Here is an 18,911-nt window from a genome sequence, read left to right on the forward strand (position 1 = left end):
ACTCCTATTGGGTTCCAGGGACCATACAGAGATCACATTAGGATCAACCTAGTGCAAGTCAAGTGTAGCAACAGCACAATAGATAGGGCACTTGTGTTGCATATGGCTGACCAGCATCCCATACAATCCCCTGCAAGAACTGCCAAGATTGATCCCTGAGCACAGAGCCAGAAGTAAGCCTTGAGCAATACCAAGTGAGGTCCAAACACAAAAACAAACCAGAAAAACCTACAGTTGTAAAATAATGATGACAATAACATAATTATCTCCAGCAGGGAATACTTGCTAAGTACAGAACACTGAGTTACAAAATCTCATACTGTTCACAATGACCCAGCAACAAAACTCGGATACTTGCTAACAACTTGGAGAGACGTGGGTTCTGGAAAGACAACAAACAATGAAGCTCAGAAAGGTTAGTTAAGCACCATCAAAGATTAGAATTAAAAGGACGAAGTCAACAGATCTAACTTGGAACCTTGACTTTCACTAAGATGACCACAATAAGATGAATCACATTTCACTTTCCCCTTCAAAGAAATCAACTTGTGGGCGGGAGCGCTAGTACAGAGAGTACAGCGCTTGCCTTGCACATAGTCAACCGGAACCCATCCCCAGTACCACATACCATCCAAGCCATCACCAGAAGTGATCCCTAAGCACAGGAAATAAGTCCAGAGCACTGCAAATGTGGCCCCCAAACAGAACTGAACAAAACCATAAATAAATCAACTTGTGAAATTCTTTTCCTAATGAATCTCTCCCGATACATCTAAGAAGCTTGCACAAGCATCTAACAGCAGGTCTGATCATCCAAAGAGAGAAAAAAAAAAAAACCGACTTAGGCCAGAGAGACAGCTCAAAGGATGAGAATATATGTTGAGAGTGTAGGAGTCCCAGCACTGAAAGGTTAATGAGCATTATGCAGGCAGCACTGCCAGATGTGGTCCCAAAACAAAATAAGGGAGGGAGATTCTTTCTTAAATCATATTTCATCCAAGTGATGACATAAAACGGCATAAAGCAAATTAAAACCATCTTCAACCCCCAGTTCTCCCTAAACTCACCTTGGGCCTGAAAAGTTCCATGACAGCAATCTTCCCATACATGCCCACTTCTTTGACAGGCCGAAGCCCTTCAGCGGTGACCACATAGATCTCTAATCTCGTGTTTTTGGCAATCAACAGGTTTAAGTCTTCAGCTGAAGTAAAGTGTCCTAGAAGAAAAGATGCATTGGAGTGGAGGATTTATCACTCAGGATTTACTGCTGTTTCTTTTTTGTTGTAGTGTTTGGGTCACACTGGTGGTACTCAGGGGTTACTCCTGGCTCTGGGCTCAGAAACTGCTCCTGGAGGGGCCGGGTAGGTGGCGCTGGAGGTAAGGTGTCTGCCTTGCAAGCGCTAGCCAAGGAAAGGACCGTGGTTCGATCCCCCGGCGTCCCATATGGTCCCCCCAAGCCAGGGGCAATTTCTGAGCACATAGCCAGGAGTAACCCCTGAGCGTCAAACGGGTGTGGCCCAAACACCAAAAAAAAAAAAAAAAAAAAAAAAAGAAACTGCTCCTGGACGGGCCAGAGAGACAGCATGGAGGTAGGGCATTTGCCTTGCATGCAGAAGGACGCTGGTTCAAATCCTGACATTCCATATGGTCCCCTGAGCCTGCCAGGAGCGATTTCTGAGCATAGAGCAGCCAGGAGTAACCCCTGAGTGCTGCCGAGCGTGACGCAAAAACCAAAAAAAAACAAACAAAAAGAAATTGCTTCTGGCAGGCAAGGGAGGCCATATGAGATGTAGGGAATCGAACCCAGGTCTGTCCCGGGTCGGCTGCATGCAAGGCAAACCCCATACCACTGTGCTATCTCCCCAGCCTCTTACTGCTGTTTCTGCGCTCAGAGATTACTCCTTTTGGGCTCAGTGAATATTATAGGATTCCAGGGACCAAACCTGGGTCAGTCACGTGCAAGGCAAATGTGAAATGTCGTACTCACTGTACTATTGTTCCAGCCCATTCATTTTTTGGTGTGTGGACGGTTTCTTTGTTGGGGAGGAAAGGCGTGAAGGTTGATGATAAGGTGGGCATGCCTCTGTACTTGCATGCCTCTGTGCTCTGAGATTGCTCACAGCAATGCCCAGAACAAAGAACACAGGGCCTCAGCACACTCAGTCCACTGAGCTATCTCAGAGCCATCTACAAACTTCTGAAACCAAACCGCTCACTTCCACCTAAATACCTGCAGGACTCTCCAACACTTCCTGTTAACTTTCTTGGCTCCTCCATTTCACTACTTTGTGGCCCAATCCAGCACCTCAGAGACTTATTTCATCCAAGACTAGGATTCCCATAAAGCAGATGGACAATTTGGACAGGATTTCAACCTTCAAGCCACATGGGTTAGGACTATTTCTGCAATGGCCCTGACCCTGGGGTGTTCCTTTCCCCTCCACCTTAATGCTGTGGGATCCACCTTCAACCATCAGCCCCTCACCTTCCCCAAACCCACCAAGTCATGAAAAACAATGAAAGGAAAAATGTACAAGTTGCAAGAAGACGCAAACAAGGAAAACACCCTCTCCCCTCCACCTCGTCAGCTCCCAGTAGTCAATATACCAAGGCCCTTGCAGGCCACAGATGCGTTTTAATCTCAAGCAACACTTAATTTAATTTAGGAAGTTCATAAAAACCAGATATGGGAGGGAGGTAAGGTGGGCGATCTTCATGATTCGTGGGGAGAAAACTGGGTTTGGATGATAATTCCTGGGGGGTCTGGGGCTTGGATGTTGGCATTATCTGGAGGGTCAGCAAGGTCAAGTGCGGCCTGAAGCAGCACCCCCAGCCCTGTATGTAGTCCAGGAGCAAGGCAGGGCGCGCAGCTCCACCGTGCAAAAAAACAACAACAACCGGGCGCTTGGCCTTGAGGTTGCAGACATTCCTCCCTGTCCCCCCAACTCCGGGTTGGGGACCCCAGGATCTATCCCACGATGCACTCAGGGCTCCAAAGGCTCCTAACCCCCTCGGCCTATAGCACCGGGGACCCCGATCACCCCTTGACCCCCCGATCTTAATTAAATTTGCATCCCCAGATGCAAAAGGGGGGTTCACCCCCGAGCCCCACAAAAGCCAGGGCAGCTTCCCCTCCTCTTCTGAGAGCTTCTTCCAAGCCAAGGCTCCTGGGGTTAAGAGGTGGTTCGCCCCTCGATCTCCAGATCCATTCCCTGGGGGGTCGGGTCACCCCAAAACCTTGTCTTAGGCCTCAGTTTCCCTCCTGGCCCGGGTCTCCAGCTTTCACCCACCGGTCACGCAGCCGTTCACGGCGGTGGGCTTCTGGGCCGTTACCACGTAGTTGTACGACATGGCGAGGACGGGACGCGAGCGCAAGGGTCGAGGAAGAGATGGAAGGCGACGAAGAGCGAGACCCGGAGCTCGAACCCGCGCGCAGCCAACTCCGGAGGCCGAGCTGCCTCCGCCCCAATAGACACGTCGCAGGGCCAGAGCGGCCGCGGCGCGGGGCATCACGGGACAGCCTCCCCGGGCGTCTTGGAGGACTGCTGGGCGTCTGAAGCAGCCAATCAGGAGAGGCCCCGCCCCTCAGACCACGCCCCCGCTCCGCTCCGAGAAGCCGCAGGACCCGGATGGTGGCGGCATATACACACACGCGCGGTGCAAAGGCCTATGGCAAAGCGACGGGCCGCTAGGCAGGTGGCTAGGGCGGGAGGGAGAAAGGGGGCGCCCGGCCCGTTCCTCTCCCTCGCCTTGCCGCCCACGAGCTGCGCTTTACTTCTTCGGTGGCTCCAGAAGCCATGATGGCGGGGGATTGGGGTGAAGGTGGGAGGGGGTCCTCCTCCTGGTGGAACCGGAAGGCCTAAAAAAAAAAAATGGAGGGAGTTGGCTATAGATTGATTGTCTGCAAGGAAAGAAGTGAGGGGCCCCCTCCTGAATCCATCCAGTGCTTCCAAGTCTCTCGTCAGTGCTTCACCTGGGCTCTAGAAGGATCTATTTTTCTCCCCCACTTTATTGGGGGGGCGGGATCCCCACCTTTGAGGTCCCCCCCCCCCCGATCCACCAATGGATCTGATCACCCATCCACCCCCATCCACTGATGGATTTCAAACAAAAATGCAGAACCTATCCTCTGAGAATCTTAAGGATCCTGGGAGAAGTGTGCACCCCATTACAGACAGATTTCCAAATAGGAAGCTACAGAGAGTAACCCCAAGAGCTGGAGCATCTCTCTGGATCACAGACAAGGACCTCAAGACTAGGGGTGGCCCCAAGACGTCACCTTCCCAGAACCAAGCAGTACAGAGCACCAAACTATTGCTGGTTTTGATTTTGTTTGTTTGTTTGGGGCCACACCAGCAGTAATCAGGAGTTACTCCAAGCTCTGCATTCAGGATTTATTCCTGGTGGACTCAGGCGAATATATGGGGTGCTGGGAAATTGAACCTGGGTCTGCCTGCCATGCGCAAGGCAAGCCACCCTACCAAATTATTATTATCTATTACCCCACCAAAACATTGTTGACTCTACCACCTGCCTTGAGCTCTAGCTCTTGCCCTAGGTTAACCTTAGACCTTGCCAGAAATTCACTGGAAGCACAAGTTCAGCTTCCTCCCACCAGGAGCCAGCAGTACCAACCAACACACCAGACAGTGTGTGGTGATCTTTGTAAACATCTGACTTCATGCTATGCCTGGGTGAGAGAGGGGGGTGACAATGAGGGCACCACTCCTGGGCAGAACAGGAGGGAGCCACTGCCTAACCCTTCTCCTGGCAACTGTGCAAGGCACGGGGGAAGGTGGTTCACACCCTGCTCCTGTCCATTTGCAGCCCACAGCCTGGAGTTTGGACTTGGATCAGAGTTTCGGGCTGCTCGCTAATCACTAGGGCCCTGGAAGCGTGAAAGCAAGTGCCTTCAGTCTCAGTGCTGCCTGTGTTCTTGCAGGCCAGACCCCCCCGGTGGCACAAGTAGGCTTGCCCATCCTCTGAGAGTCAAGGTGTGAGTTCGGCGTGCACCATGGTGAGTCCTGCGTGAACCAGAGCGAGGGAAGTGAGGAAGCGAGGTACTGGTCATAGGGCTTGCTGGTCCAGAGCTTGCTGAGCTGTTCCTCCAAGACAGACTGTTGCAGAGAGAGAGTGTGAGAAGGATGTCAGTCATTCTGAGGGCTAGACCCCTGTTTCACTGTGCACTAGCCAGCTAGTGCCTGCAAGAGAGTTGCCCCAGGAAAGGGGGTGCTTTATGTATTCTAAATGATTCATGAGCAGTTCCAGAACTGTGAACCGTTCCCAGCCTCAGGGCTGTGTTGGCAGGTCCCAGAGCTGGGCTTTTGTCGGCTGGACTTGGGAGGTGTGGTCAGTACTTGTTCCACCCAGGATTTTGGCCACACCTGGCTCTTTTTTGTTTTGTTTTTTAGTTTTGGGGCTACACCGGTGACGCTCAGGGGTTACTCCTGGCTATGTGCTCAGAAATCGCTCTTGGCTTGGGGGATAATATGTTTCATCCTGCCCCTGACCAGCTCTTGACTTTTCCATGGACAGCTTCATCTCTCTGAGCCCCCTCTTTCTCTCCTGCTGTACCAGGTGTACAAAGGTCTGCCTCCAAGTGACTAGAGATATTGATCAGGCTAGAATCGCAGGGACTCCTCACAGTGCCCATTGGACTTCCTGACCTTTTTTTTTTTTTTTTTTTCTTCATGCCCATTAGAGTGCAAGCCTTCCTCTAGCTCTGATTTGGGGGAAAATCACATACTGCTAGCAGGAAAAACAGTGATGGGGAGGGGGTAAATTTTCTTCTTTCTTTCTTTTCTTTTTTTTTTTTAATTACATCTGGTGGTGTTCAGGGCTTACTCCTCCTAGCTCTATATTCTGGAATCACTCCTGGCAGTGCTCGAGAGACTAGATGAACCTAGGTCATCTACATGCAAGGCAAACACTGTCCCAGCTGTACTCTGGCCCTAATTTTCTGACCTTTCCAAAGCTAAAGGCTTGGGATGACTCAGTAGAACACATGGCTTGCATGTGTGAGGATCTGGGTTCAGTCTCTGGCGTGCATGCGTGCATAAGCACACACACGTGTCTCCCTCTCTCACACACACATACCGATATCTCTCTCTCTCTCTCTCTCTCTCTCTCTCTCTTTTTTTTTTTTTTTGGTATTTGGGTCACACCCAGCAACGTTCAGGGGTTACTCCTGGCTCTGCACTCAGAAATTGCTCCTGAAGGCTCAGGGGACCATATGGGATGCCAGGATTCGAACCACCAACCATCTGCAAGCAAGGCAAATTTCTTACCTTCATGCTATCTTTCCGGCTCCTCTTCTTTTTTTTTTAAAACACTTTATTTTGTTTGTTTGTTTTTTGGGTCACACCCGGCAGCACTCAGGGGTTACTACTGGCTCTACATTCAGAAATAATTCCTGGCAGACTCGGGACCATATGGGATGCTGGGATTCGAACCACTGCCCAGCATGCAAGGCTTTGCCTTACCTCCATGCTATCTCTCCGGCCCAATATCTCTATCTCTCACCACATACACTCACACATACACACAATGAGTAATGGATCTTTTTTTTATTTATTTATTTATTTATTTTTTGTTTTTGGGCCACACCCAGCGGTGCTCAGGGGTTACTCCTGGCTGTCTGCTCAGAAATAGCTCCTGGCAGGCATGGGGGACCATATGGCACACCAGGATTCGAACCAACCACCTTTTGGTCCTGGATCGGCTGCTTGCAAGGCAAATGCCGCTGTGCTATCTCTCCAGGCCTGAGTAATGGTTCTTAATCCCAAGGGCTAGTTAAATGAAATATACTCAAAAGCCTCTGTCCTTTTTTTTTTTTTTTTTTTTTTTTGGTTTTTGGTTTTTGGATCACACCTGACAGTGCTCAGGGGTTATTCCTGGCACTATGCTCAGAAATTGCGCCTGGACCATATGGGATGTCGGGATTCAAACCACCAACCTTCTGCTTGCAAAGGCAAATGCCTTACCTCCGTGCTATCTCTCTGGCCTCGGAAGCCTCTGTTTTAATCATTGCTGGGTAAAGGGAATTGTACCCTGCTTCTCCCCACTGGTCTGGATCTCTCTAAAGCTTGGGGCTAGGCTTTGGCCCTTGCTAGGAGCAGAAATTCTAAGTTTTGCACAAAGGAATGAGGTGGTAGTAAGTAGCAGAAGAAGCCAGGGCTGGTTTCTCTGAGGCCACCAGGTGGCACTGGGTACCTTTGGGTCCAGAATGGGAACATAGCCTGCACTGCCTCTGCTCTGCAGACCCCTTGGACCTCTTGCAATTTTCTAGAACCTGCTGGAAGCACCTTTTCATGCTTTTGTAAATAAGGACAGGTGTGCACCCGGGTGCATCTAGCAGAGAAACACTTGAGGCATCTGCTCTGAGTCTCATCTCTGAGGAAAGGCAGAAAGGGGTTTGGAGTCCAAACATCCATGACTGCAGACCCCCAACGCTGCTACCTTCTCCCCTGCTGTGCTCCCAGCCGGCCTGCCCATAACCCTCTCCAACAGGGTCCCAATAGTCCTGGGATGAAGTTTCTCGGGAGGCACCTATATTGCTTCCCTGCAGATCAGGGTTGGCCTCACTGGTCTTGTTGATTGGCTCATAAGACATCCCAGCAGGTGGGTTGCCTGGTGCAGTGGGTTTCCCCCTTCATCCCATCTCCGCCCACTGCCCCCCCCCACAACTCCTCGGGACCCTGCACCCTTCCTTAAGCTCACCGGCACCTGCAGAGGACAAGCTGTTGCTTCCTTTGCCTCAGGGGCTCCTCTAAGGCAGGAGCATGAGTGTATGCTTGTGCGTGCGTGCGTGCGTGCGTGCGTGCGTGTGTGTGTGTGTGTGTGTGTGTGTGTGTGTTTGTCCAAACCTCCCCTAGTCTCAGGACCTTGGAAAGCTGCCTCAGTGCTTCTCCTCTGACGGAAAAGACTCTTGGTCCCAGTTTTTATTTTTTGGTTTTTGGGCCACACCCAGCAGCACTCGGGTTAGTCCTGACTCTGTGCTCAGAAATTACTCCTGGCAGGCTTGGATGCTAGGGGATGGAACCTGGGTCAGCTGCATCAGTTGCATGCAAGGCAAACGCCATCTCACTGTGCTATCAATCTGGCCCCTGGATTGTACCTTTTAAATTTATTTTATTTTATTGAAACCATTGTGATTTACAAAGTCCTTCATAGTTGGATTTTAGACATACAATGAATCAGGGTCAATCCCAGCACCAGTGTCGACTTCCTCTACCATGTTCCCAGAATGTATTCTAACCACTATAACAGGCCCATTTAAAGTTTAGATGGTTAGAGTTTGGGTCTCTTGAATCTGTTGTTGACTTTGGCTTGCATATTTAGTTCTGTCCTTTTTTTTTTTTTATCTCCACCAATGCACTTATGACCACTTGGACCTTGGTTCCTATCTTTTCTTTTTATCTTTTATCCCCTTCTTAATATTATAGAAAAATACAAAAATATGAGGTAAAATAAAGTAATTTGTGTCCCAAAGTTTTATGAAAAAAGGCAGAAACTCCTAATGTTTTGGGGATTTTTTTTTGTTTGGTTTTGATTTTTGGGTCACACCCGGCAGTGCTCAGGGGTTACTCCTGGCTCTACGCTCAGAAATCGCTCCTGGCAGGTTCAGGGGCCCATATGGTATGTCGGAATTTGAACCACCATCGTTCTTCTGCATGCAAGGCAAACACCCTAACTCCATGCTATCTCTCCGGCCCCCACGTTTTGTTGAGGTTTTTTTTGACCACACCTACTGGTGTTATGTGGGTTGGGGACAGGGAGCTTCTTGGTGCCAGCGATCAAACTTGGGGCCTCTGCCTGCAAAGGATGTAATCTGGCCCAGGAGAGGAATCTTTTTTTTTTTAGTTTTTGGGTCACACCCAGCGGTGCTCAGGGGTTACTCCTGGCTGTCTGCTCAGAAATAGCTCCTGGCAGGCATGGGGGACCATATGGGACACCGGGACTCGAACCAACCACCTTTGGTCCTGGATCGGCTGCTTGCAAGGCAAACGCCGCTGTGCTATCTCTCCGGGCCCGGGAATCTTAACTAGATCAGTGTGTCCAAGAGAATGGAGGTACCCCTGCTGACCTCACCCAGAACCTTTTCACTCTCTTCCCACAGTCCTCCAAGAAACTGGTGAACTCGGTTGCAGGCTGTGCCGATGACGCCTTTGCCGGCATGGTGGCCTGCAACCCGGGCCTGCAGCTTCTGCAAGGCCACCGAGTCGCCCTGCGCACTGACCTGGACAGCCTCAAGGGTCGGGTGGCAGTGCTGACGGGTGGGGGCTCTGGCCATGAGCCCGCCCACATCGGTGAGTGCTCTGGGTGGGGATGCCGAGCCGTTGGATGGGGGCTCCTGGGTGCTGGGATGAGAACTCATCCAAGATTCAGAAACCGTGTTTCCAGTCTCTGAGTCCCTCACTGTGACCTGGACCATTCCTGTTCTCTCTTTGGGCCACAGTCTCTTTGTCCTGTGGAAGCGCAAAGTGGGCCCCCATGGTCTTTTGCACCCTCTCAAGCACAGAGAGTTGTGATTCTGTGAGATCTGTTGGCTTTCAGGCCCTAGTTGACCATCCCTTCCTCCAGGAAGCATTCCTGACTTTTTTTTTTTTTTTTTTTTTGGTTTTTGGGCCACACCCGGCAGCGCTCAGGGGTTACTCCTGGCTCTATGCTCAGAAATCGCTCCTGGCAGGCTCAGGGGACCACATGGGATACCAGGATTTGAACCACCGACATTCTGCATGCTAGGCAAACACCTTACCTCCATGCTATATCTCTGGCCCCCACATTCCTAACTTTCTTTTTTTTTTTTTTTTTTTTTTGGTTTTTGGGCCACACCCGGCGGTGCTCAGGGGTTACTCCTGGCTATCTGCCCAATATGGGACACCGGGATTCAAAACAACCACCTTTGGTCCTGCTTGCAAGGCAAACGCCGCTGTCTATCTCTCCGGGCCCACATTCCTGACTTTCAAGTCTAATGCAGCACTTACCTTCTGAAACCCCACTCTGCATTCTGCATTCTTCTCTTTTGGGTGGTGTTTTTGGGCCACATCTATCAGTCCTCTCAGAGCTCAGAGCTGACTTTTTGTTTTGTTTTGTTCGTTTTTTGTTTTTTTTTTTTGGTCACACCCAGTGGCGGCGCTCAGGAGTCACTCCTGGCCCTGCGCTCAGAAGTTGCCTCCTGGCAGGCTCGGGGACCATATGGGATGCCGGGATTTGAACCGAGGTCTGTCCTGTGTTGGCAATGTGCAAGGCAAATGCTTACCGCTGTGCCATCGCTCTGGCCCCAGAGCTAACTTTTGACTCTGCTCAGAGAGCACTCCCTGGTAGAGCTTGGGGAATTTGATGTGGTGCCAGGGATTGGACTGGGCTGCTGTGTGTACTGGTACTCTCTCTCCAGCCCTACATTTTCTTTTTTCTTTTTCTCTCTTTCTCTCTTTCTCACCTTCCTCCCCTCCTTCCCTCCTCCCCCCTTCCTTCCTCCCTTTCTTCCTTCTTTCCTTTGTTTTTGGGCCACACACACTGGTGATCAGGAGTTACTCCTGGCTCTGTGCTCAGAAATCACTTCTGGCAGGCTCAGGAGACCATATGGGATGCCAGAGATTAAACCCAGGTTGGCCACATGCAAGGCAAACACCCTACATCTGTGTTATCATGGTGGTCCAACATTATATTTTGTTTTATGGGGGGAAGAGGAATTAAGGTCACCTCCAGCCGTGCTCCAGGCATATTCCTGGCAGGCTGAGACCATCTGGGATGCTGGAGGTTGAACCTGGGTCAGGGGTCAGCCAAATGCAAGGCAAGTATCCTATCCATTGTACTATTGCTCGGGCACTTGCATTTTCCTGTTCCTTTTTTATTTTTGCCTGTTTGGGGCCACACCCAGCAGTGCTTAGAACGTATTTCTGCCTCTGCTCAGGAACTGCCTTGGCAGTGCTCAGGGGATCATATGGGATACTGGAAATTGAACTAGGTCAGCTGCATGCAAGGAAGGTGCATTCATTTCTTTTTTTGAGAAGTGTTTTGGACCACACCCCAGGGTGCTCAGGAATGACATCTGGCGGGGCCTGGGGAACCATATGTGATGCCAAGGATCGAACCTGGGTTGACCATACCTGCTGTCCTATCTGTCTAGCCCACCCTGCATTTTCACACCCTGCAGGGACGGTCCTGAACCATTTCCTGTCAATATTTACCTGGCAGCTGTCCGGAGGGGTAGGGGTCAGGCTTTCCTGCCCTTCTGTTGGGCAGACATTAACAAGCACCCTCTGTGTGCCTGACTTTGTTCTGGGCCCTGGGGATGCCACAGCGAATTAGAGGAAGGAAGCTTCTACCCTCTGTGGGGAAGTAAGGAAAAAGGGAGCAGCAGGCATCACCTCTCCAGAAGGGGGCGCCTGAGTGAAGTAGAAACATCACACCACCAAGAAGCCCAGAAGAGGGGGATCCCTGCCACCACTTGCCTTCCCCCGTTCGTTCCAGGGTTCATAGGGAAGGGGATGCTGACGGGAGTCATCGCGGGAGCTGTGTTTGCCTCCCCGGCCGTGGGTAGCATCCTGGCAGCCATCAGGGCGGTGGCACAGGTGGGCACAGGTGAGTGCAATGGAGGAGGAGGGCTGCAGTGGTGCATGGGGAGGTGGGGAAGGCCGATGATGCTGATGTCCCTCACTCTGGGCCCTTGCAGCGGGGGTTCTCCTCATTGTGAAGAACTACACGGGGGATCGGCTGAACTTTGGCCTGGCACGGGAGCACGCCCGGGCTGAGGGCATCTCGGTGGAGGTGGTGATCGTGGGTGAGGACTGCGCCTTCAGCGTCCTGAAGAAGACAGGCCGGCGGGGGCTCTGTGGCACTCTGCTCGTCCACAAGGTGAGTTCCCCCAACACTCTCAGGGACACCAGTAGCCCCTCCTTGTCCAGATGTAGACCTTCACCACCTACCCTTCCCTGTGCCACTCTCCCTGACAGCCCAGTGCCAGGGCATTGCCCAGTCCTCCTGCCCATCCCATGTCTAGCAGCTGCCCTGTGCTGCAGGCTAGGCCCAGCTCTAAGTGCCACCCTACAGGAGCTCCGCTGCTGGGTTCAGCCGAGCTCCAGCTCTCTGCTGAGTTTCCACTGGGTGGCCTGGCTTGCCTGTTTCCTTCTCTGCTTCCCACAGGGCTCCTGACCTGCCTTCATTTGGGCACGCCTGACAGTATCACATGCTGCAGCTACACTCAGCTGCTAAGTGTGTGTCCTGGACCACGTCTGTGGGTCTCCTGCACTGTGGGGACAGGACTCAGGGCCCCATGTGCACATAGAGATCAGCCTGGTGCTCCAATGCTCATCTCCCTCCCAGCCCCAGGGGTCTTCTAAAATGAGAGCTGGTACTGAGGGTAAGGTACCTGCCTTGCAGTGGTTCAATCTTCAATACCACATGTGATCCGGGGCACTATCAGGAATAGAGCCACAGGGCCAGAAACCAGCTTCCCAAGTTACCCACCCCCCGAAAAAACATAATATGTGGGCCAGAGCTATAGCACAGGGGGTAGGGCATTTGCCTTGCTCTCAGCCAACGCAGGTTCAATCCATGGCATCCCTTATGGTCCTCCAAGCACCAGTGGGAGTGATTCCTGAGTGCAGAGCCAGGACTAATCTCTGAGCATGATTGGTGTTACCCAAAATAAAACAAAAAATAAACATGTTTTTCTGGGGGCAGGTAAACATTTACCATGCACTTGGCCAACCAGCACCCCATATAGTCTTCTGAACCCCACCAGGAGTGATCCCTGAGCACAGAGTCAGTAGTAGGTCCTGAGCATCACCGGGTGTAACAGCAACAAAAATAGTAAGTCTGGAGTGATAGTATAGCAGTGCATTTGCCTTTTATGTAGCTGGCCTAGGTTCAATCCCCAGCATCCCATATGGTCCCCCTAGTCCGCAGGAGTGATTGCTGAATAAGAGCTAGGAGATAGCTCCAAGCACCACAGGTATGGCCCAAAAACAAACAAACAAACAAAATGTGTGTTGGTGTCTGAGCACTTGTGTCAACTGAGGTTCCTAGAGTGGACATGGGTGCCACTCCTGCCTTCCTTCCCTTCCTCCCTACTGTCCCTGCTCTCCGTGACTAAAGCCCACCTCTGTACTTTATGTCTAGTCCTGGCTCTTTCTGAGAGGTCCAGCTCTGGGGAGTCAGTGATCCTCCGAAGACCACGAGCAGGCTAGTGGCAGGCCCTGTGGGACCTCTGTCCCCTTTTCAAACAGGGTGTAGGCCTCTGCTCCCACTCCCTGCTAGCTCTCAGACCCACAAGCTTGGGGCGCACCTTTGCCCATCTGCCAGACATCACAACAGATAGTGGGCAGAGGCTGCCACATGACTGTGTGACATTAGATAAGCCCCCTTTCAGGGCCTGATGTTTATAAAGACCCTCGGCTGTGGAGAGGGGCCTTATGGTGATTGGGCACAAGGGGGGGGGGGGACATGCAGCTGCTCTCAGAAGGACCAAGCTGGTGGGCAGTTCTGAGCTCTCCTGCCCAACTAGAGAACTAGCCCCTGCCCCCGCTTGTCTTCTGCCCTTTGGGGACTCGTGTCTGTGGGTCCAGGTGGCAGGCGCCCTGGCCGAAGAAGGTGTGGGACTACAGGAAATCACAGAGCGGGTGAACGCAGTTGTCCAGGGCCTGGGTGAGTGGGGCTGTGGGAGGCAGAGGTGAGTTTCTGGTACCTCCTAGGAGGGCCCCCCCATTACCCCCAGGGCAGAGGGGCTCTGGCAGCCCTTCTCCACTGAAGCCTGTTGAAACACATGCCCTCACTTGCTTGCCCCTCAGGCACCCTGGGAGTGAGCCTGTCCTCCTGCTGCGTCCCCGGCTCCAAAGCCACCTTTGAGCTCTCAGCCAATGAGATCGAGCTGGGCCTGGGTAAGCTTGGGGACCCCTATTCTGACCACTTCTTTGAAGAATGTCATGGGTATCTTTAGAGGAGGACCCCAGTCTGTCGTGCCTGCTCCTGGTGTTTGGCCCACTGCCTGGTCCTGTCTGGTCCTGTGGAAGTGCTGCCTAAGTGGTCTTAGTTGTCTATTTTTTATTTTTATTGTTTTTGTTTTTTTGTTTTTTGGGCCACACCATTTGATGCTCAGGGGTTACTCCTGGCTAAGTGCTCAAAAATTGCCCCTGGCTTGGGGGAACCATATGGGACTCGGGGGGATCGAACCGCAGTCCTTCCTTGGTTAGTGCTTGCAAGGCAGACACCTTACTTCTAGTGCCACCTCACCAGACCCAGTTGTCTATTTTTTAATTTTGCGTCATACCCAGTAATGCTTAGTACTTGAGGGTGACTCTCACTGACTGGAGACTGGAGCTGCCCGATTACTGCCTTTGTGCCATAGAGACTTTGATATAAGTCCAGGGACTGAGTGCATCTTTCCACAGGGATCCACGGGGAAGCTGGTGTGCGCCGGATCAAGGTAGGGGGGTGCTCCCTGGTGCTGGCTGCTCAGGCACTGTGGCCCTGCACACAGCTCACCTCTGGCTCCCCCTGACAGATGGCAACTGCCGAGGAGATCGTGACCATCATGCTGGACCACATGCTGAACCCCTCCAACATCTCCCATGTGTCCGTGCAGTCTGGTAAGGAGCAACCACACATACCCCCATCCCAGCCCACACATTCACAGGGTCTCACTTGGACTCACATCTGCTAACAGGCTCCACGGTGGTGCTCGTGGTCAACAACCTGGGTGGCCTGTCCTTCCTGGAGCTGGGCATCGTAGCAGGCGCCGCAGTCCGTGCTCTGGGTAAGCCCCCCAGGGGGGACCCTCCCAACCCCAGAGGCTTCACTCCACCCTTGGCCCCATGGAGCTGAGCAGCAGCTGAGACCTGTCCCCTGATTCTAGGGTGGTACCCTGGTCCCCCACCACTGCACTTGTGACTCCTGTATTCAAGAGAAAATCAACTGAGGGCCGATGAGTGGGCTCAAGGGTGGAGCCCAGGCCTGGCCTTCAGGATGCCTGGGTGCTGTCCCCATTACTATGTGGTTCCAAACACCACAAGTGTGAATGGAAACAAAGCCCAGAATCCTAAGAAAGGTAGCAGAGGGTTTCCTAAGGGGCCCAAGTGGTGAGCCCGGAGCCTGCTTCCTTCTCTGTGCAGAGGAGTCCTACCACCAGGGTTATGGAGAGGGTAGAAGGGCACATTAGCTCATGCCAAGCAGCAGCTGGCACCCCATCTGTGAACTGAGAGAGCAGAGCCCTTTCCAGAAGGTGACCACTGTGGGGTGTCTGCGATTTCTCTGTTCTCTTCCCAAGTTCTTTTGCTCTTGTCTTGTTTTGTTTTGTTTTGTTTTGTTCTGTTCTGGGGCCAAACCTGGCCGAGCTCGGGGATTATTCCTTGGCTCTGCATTCAGAAATCACTGCTGGCAGGCTCAGAGGATTTATATGAGATACAGAGATCAAACCTGGGTCAGCCATGTATAAGGCAAATGCCCTACCTGCTGTGCTATTGTTCCAGCCCCACTTGCTCTTATTTCATGTTTCTTGAACTCTGTGGGGGTGGGTGGGAGCGCCACCCTCCCCTCTTCTCTTCCTGGATATTGCAGAGGGCCGTGGGGTGAAGATTGCCCGAGCCCTGGTGGGCACTTTCATGTCCGCCCTGGAGATGCCCGGCGTGTCTCTCACCCTCCTGCTGGTGGACGAGCCCCTCCTGAGACTGATAGGTGAGGCCTGATGGACCCTCTCTCCTCTGTAGCCTCCCACATGCCTCACTTAACTGGGCACTACTGGTGTTTGGGGCCTCCTGGGGGGCAGTAAGTACTCAGTGGAGGGAGCTGGGCTGACCAATGGACAATTTAGGCCCCACCTGTCTCCTGGCTGCTGTCCCCAGATGCTGAAACCACCGCCCCGGCCTGGCCTAACTTGCCCAAGGTCTCAGTGACGGAGAGGAAGCAGAGCCGGCCAGCCCCTGCTGAGCCCCCGGAGGCCTCCGATTCTGTCGACACAGGAGGTACCAAGCCCTGTGACATGAGAGGCTGGCCTGAGCCCGAAGTGGGGTGCTGTGGGAAAAGGGACCAAGGGCCCCCAGCACCTGCTGTCCATGCAGGTCTAGTTGGGTTGAGAAGGGCCCAGCATGCCACTCGCTGCCATGTTGTCCCCCTCACCCCTGCAGGTTTAGCCCCCAGGGGCCTGGTGTGTGTGCTGGAGCAGGTGTGCAACACCCTCCTGGACCTAGAGGAGCAGCTCAATGAGCTGGATCGGGCCTCAGGCGATGGCGACTGTGGCACCACGCACAGCCGCGCAGCCAGAGGTGAGGTCCGGGCCCTGTACACCCAGCAGAGGGCGGGGGGCCACATGGAGGCTTGAGTTGAGGCATTTTACCAGCTGGAACAAGTGTGAGGACAGGACAGGTACCAATGTGGGTTGGATTACCCATTGGATCCTCCTGAGCAAGCAAGGGCTTTGAGGCCAATGCCTGAGGCTTGTCTGCAGCTTCCAAGGAAGGCCAATGCTGGACAGCGCTGTGATCCTGCAGTGCCCCTGGTCACAACACCAGTGACACTCCTTAGCCTCCCACTTCCCCTCCACTTCCCCACACCCAGGAAAAGCATCATTTTTTTTTTTTTTTTTGGTTTTTCGAGCCACACCCATTTGATGCTCAGGGCTTACTCCTGGCTAAGCGCTCAGAAATTGTCCCTGGCTTGGGGGGACCATATGGGATGCTGGGGGATCGAACCGTGGTCCTTCCTTGGCTAGCGCTTGCAAGGCAGACACCTTACCTCTAGCGCCACCTCGCTGGCCCTGGAAAAGCATTTCTTTCATTGTCTACCACCATTAGGTCTAGAGCATGCCACCTTCCACCCACCACCATGGGCCAGGCACTACTTTCTGAATCTGGCTAACCTAAGGAGCAATGCGGCTCACACCCCTGCCTTTGGCATTTATCTGCTGGAGGGAAAATTCTGCAAGACTAGAGTACTCCACCAGGGCTCTCAGTAGTGCAGAGGGGGCAGTGCTGAGAGCCATGAAGGGGCAGAGGCCTAGCAGGACAGGAAGTACAGGGGAGGGTGAACGGGCCCACATGCTGGGAAAGGAGCCTTTGTTGCTCTGGTTCTGCTCTGGCAGTGAAGCCAGACATGGGGAGGGAGTGTCTCAGAATCCTACCTTTCTGCCTGCAGCCATCCAGGCCTGGCTGAAGGAGGGACCACTTCCTGCCAGTCCTGCCCAGCTCCTCTCCAAATTGTCCCTCCTGCTGCTGGAAAAAATGGGGGGCTCCTCGGGAGCTGTGAGTACCAGCAGCCTTTCCAGGCAGAGGGTTGGAGGGGAGTTCTGAGATGGCTCCAGGTTTACATGCTTTGCCTGCCCCCAGCTCTATGGCCTGTTCCTGATGGCTGCTGCCCAGGCGCTGAGGGCCAATAATACTGACCTCCCCAGCTGGTCTCGTGCCATGGACGCTGGCCTGGAGACCCTGCAGAAGTAAGTGGGGGCCTGGGATCAGGAGGCCAGGGGAGGTGAGCACCCCATCTGCTCCCAGTCTCCTCCCTAGCGCCATCCCCTCCATGCTCACTTAGGCCTTCTCTGCCAGGTACGGAAACGCATCCCCGGGGGACAGGACAATGGTGTGTATTTGGCTAGCCCTTCCTTTTGGAGGCCCCAAGCCCTGAAGGCAGCCCCCTACTAGGACTTGCTCTTAGTCCTCCCCTCCCACCCCGTGTAGCTGGATTCTCTGTGGGCGGCAGGACAGGAGCTCCAGGCCTGGAAGAAGCCAGGCGCTGACCTACTCCAAGTTCTGACCAGAGCTGTCAAGGTGAGTGAGACTGGGCCAACTGCCTGCCCTGTCACCTCTGGCCCTGGAGCTGGGATCACAGGCCCTAAGATGAGGGTGCCTCTTCAGCCTGGTGACCCTGAAGGGAGTTGGCAAAGCTAAGTTAGCACCCAGACCCCGTGGCAGGAAGTAATGTTGGCTCACCTTGAGCCTGTCCCACTGCCACCCATCAGAGTGCTGAGGAGGCCGCTGAGGCCACCAAGAACATGGAAGCCGGGGCTGGGAGAGCCAGTTACATCGCCTCGGGGAAGCTGGACCGGCCAGATCCTGGAGCTGTGGCAGCAGCTGCGATTCTCAGGGCCATCCTGGAGGGCCTGAGAAGCAACAAGTGAACCTCATTCCCCGCTCCCTCAGCCCAGGCTCTTGGGCAGGGGCCTAGCAGGAACCCCTCTGCGGGCCCAGAACCCACTCCTGGGTGGATCCACTGCCTTGTTACCCGTAGGAGGGTGGGGTTCCAGGATCATTCAATGATGTTTTCCCAGGGTAGCAAACCAGCCTTGCAGGCCTTTTGTTTGGCTTTTAAGACACCCCATGAAGGGCCTTTGCCTGCCAACAGGAAGCAACCTAATAAACCACTTCGGAGCCAGAGATATTCTTCCTGGTGCCTGTTTCCAAGCGTGCGAAAGTGGCTGTAGATGCCATAGAAGCTGAGCCCTCAGCCCCTGGTGGCCTGATGCTTCCCTGGCCACCATGACCCCAAGTAAGCTCCACTGGGGACCCCATGCCATTCTTGCTCTCCTAAGACACACATGATGTGCTTTTCTCATCATGACTAACGAACAGTTAAGGGATTCCTCATGCAGCAAGGGAACTAATGAGACCCCTGAAAGAAACCACTAGTAGCAGAACAGAAAGTGCACCTGGCTGGCCTCGTCACGTAGACTCAACAGTGGAACCTAAACGAGCAGGAGGGACTGCTGACGTGCCAGGACTAGGAATCCTGACTCAACTACCACCGACAGCTGGAACCCCAGCTGGTGACAGGGCTCAGGATATGAGGCTCCCAGCCCCAGGTCACTGTCACCCAGGAGGGGCTCCCTTCCCCACTGTAGTCAAGCCTGGCTGTAGGCTCCCCCATCCTTGAGCCCCTGCTCTGGGTGCTGTCCTGAGGCTGCTCCTCAGGCCTGAGTGCCC

The 18,911-nt window shown here is 53.4% G+C and overlaps 2 protein-coding genes across 2 annotated transcripts in view; one reads left to right on the plus strand and one right to left on the minus strand.

Moving 5' to 3' along the window:
- The window catches only part of DDB1 (damage specific DNA binding protein 1), a 44,165-nt gene extending 40,694 nt beyond the window's left edge, over positions 1–3,471 (minus strand). Inside the window, exons 1-2 of the mRNA XM_049779975.1 lie at positions 3,291–3,471; positions 1,068–1,216 (exon numbers count right to left, since the gene is read on the minus strand). Coding sequence (XP_049635932.1) covers positions 1,068–1,216; positions 3,291–3,351 — 210 coding nt within the window. The 5' untranslated portion in view covers positions 3,352–3,471. The remainder of the gene's footprint in view (positions 1–1,067; positions 1,217–3,290) is intronic.
- A 1,238-nt stretch (positions 3,472–4,709) lies between these two features.
- Positions 4,710–18,365, plus strand: TKFC (triokinase and FMN cyclase). The gene is made up of 17 exons (XM_049779985.1): positions 4,710–5,017; positions 9,119–9,308; positions 11,476–11,586; positions 11,678–11,859; positions 13,572–13,650; positions 13,794–13,883; positions 14,394–14,428; positions 14,507–14,591; positions 14,669–14,758; positions 15,559–15,675; positions 15,843–15,962; positions 16,125–16,262; positions 17,131–17,237; positions 17,322–17,428; positions 17,538–17,571; positions 17,670–17,759; positions 17,951–18,365. The coding sequence occupies exons 1-17, from the start codon at positions 5,015–5,017 to the stop codon at positions 18,107–18,109; spliced, it is 1,737 nt and encodes a 578-aa protein (XP_049635942.1). The 5' UTR covers positions 4,710–5,014; the 3' UTR covers positions 18,110–18,365.
- Positions 18,366–18,911: the final 546 nt, after the last annotated feature.

This window comes from Suncus etruscus, chromosome 9 (assembly GCF_024139225.1).
Source record: "Suncus etruscus isolate mSunEtr1 chromosome 9, mSunEtr1.pri.cur, whole genome shotgun sequence".
Taxonomy (NCBI): domain Eukaryota; kingdom Metazoa; phylum Chordata; class Mammalia; order Eulipotyphla; family Soricidae; genus Suncus; species Suncus etruscus.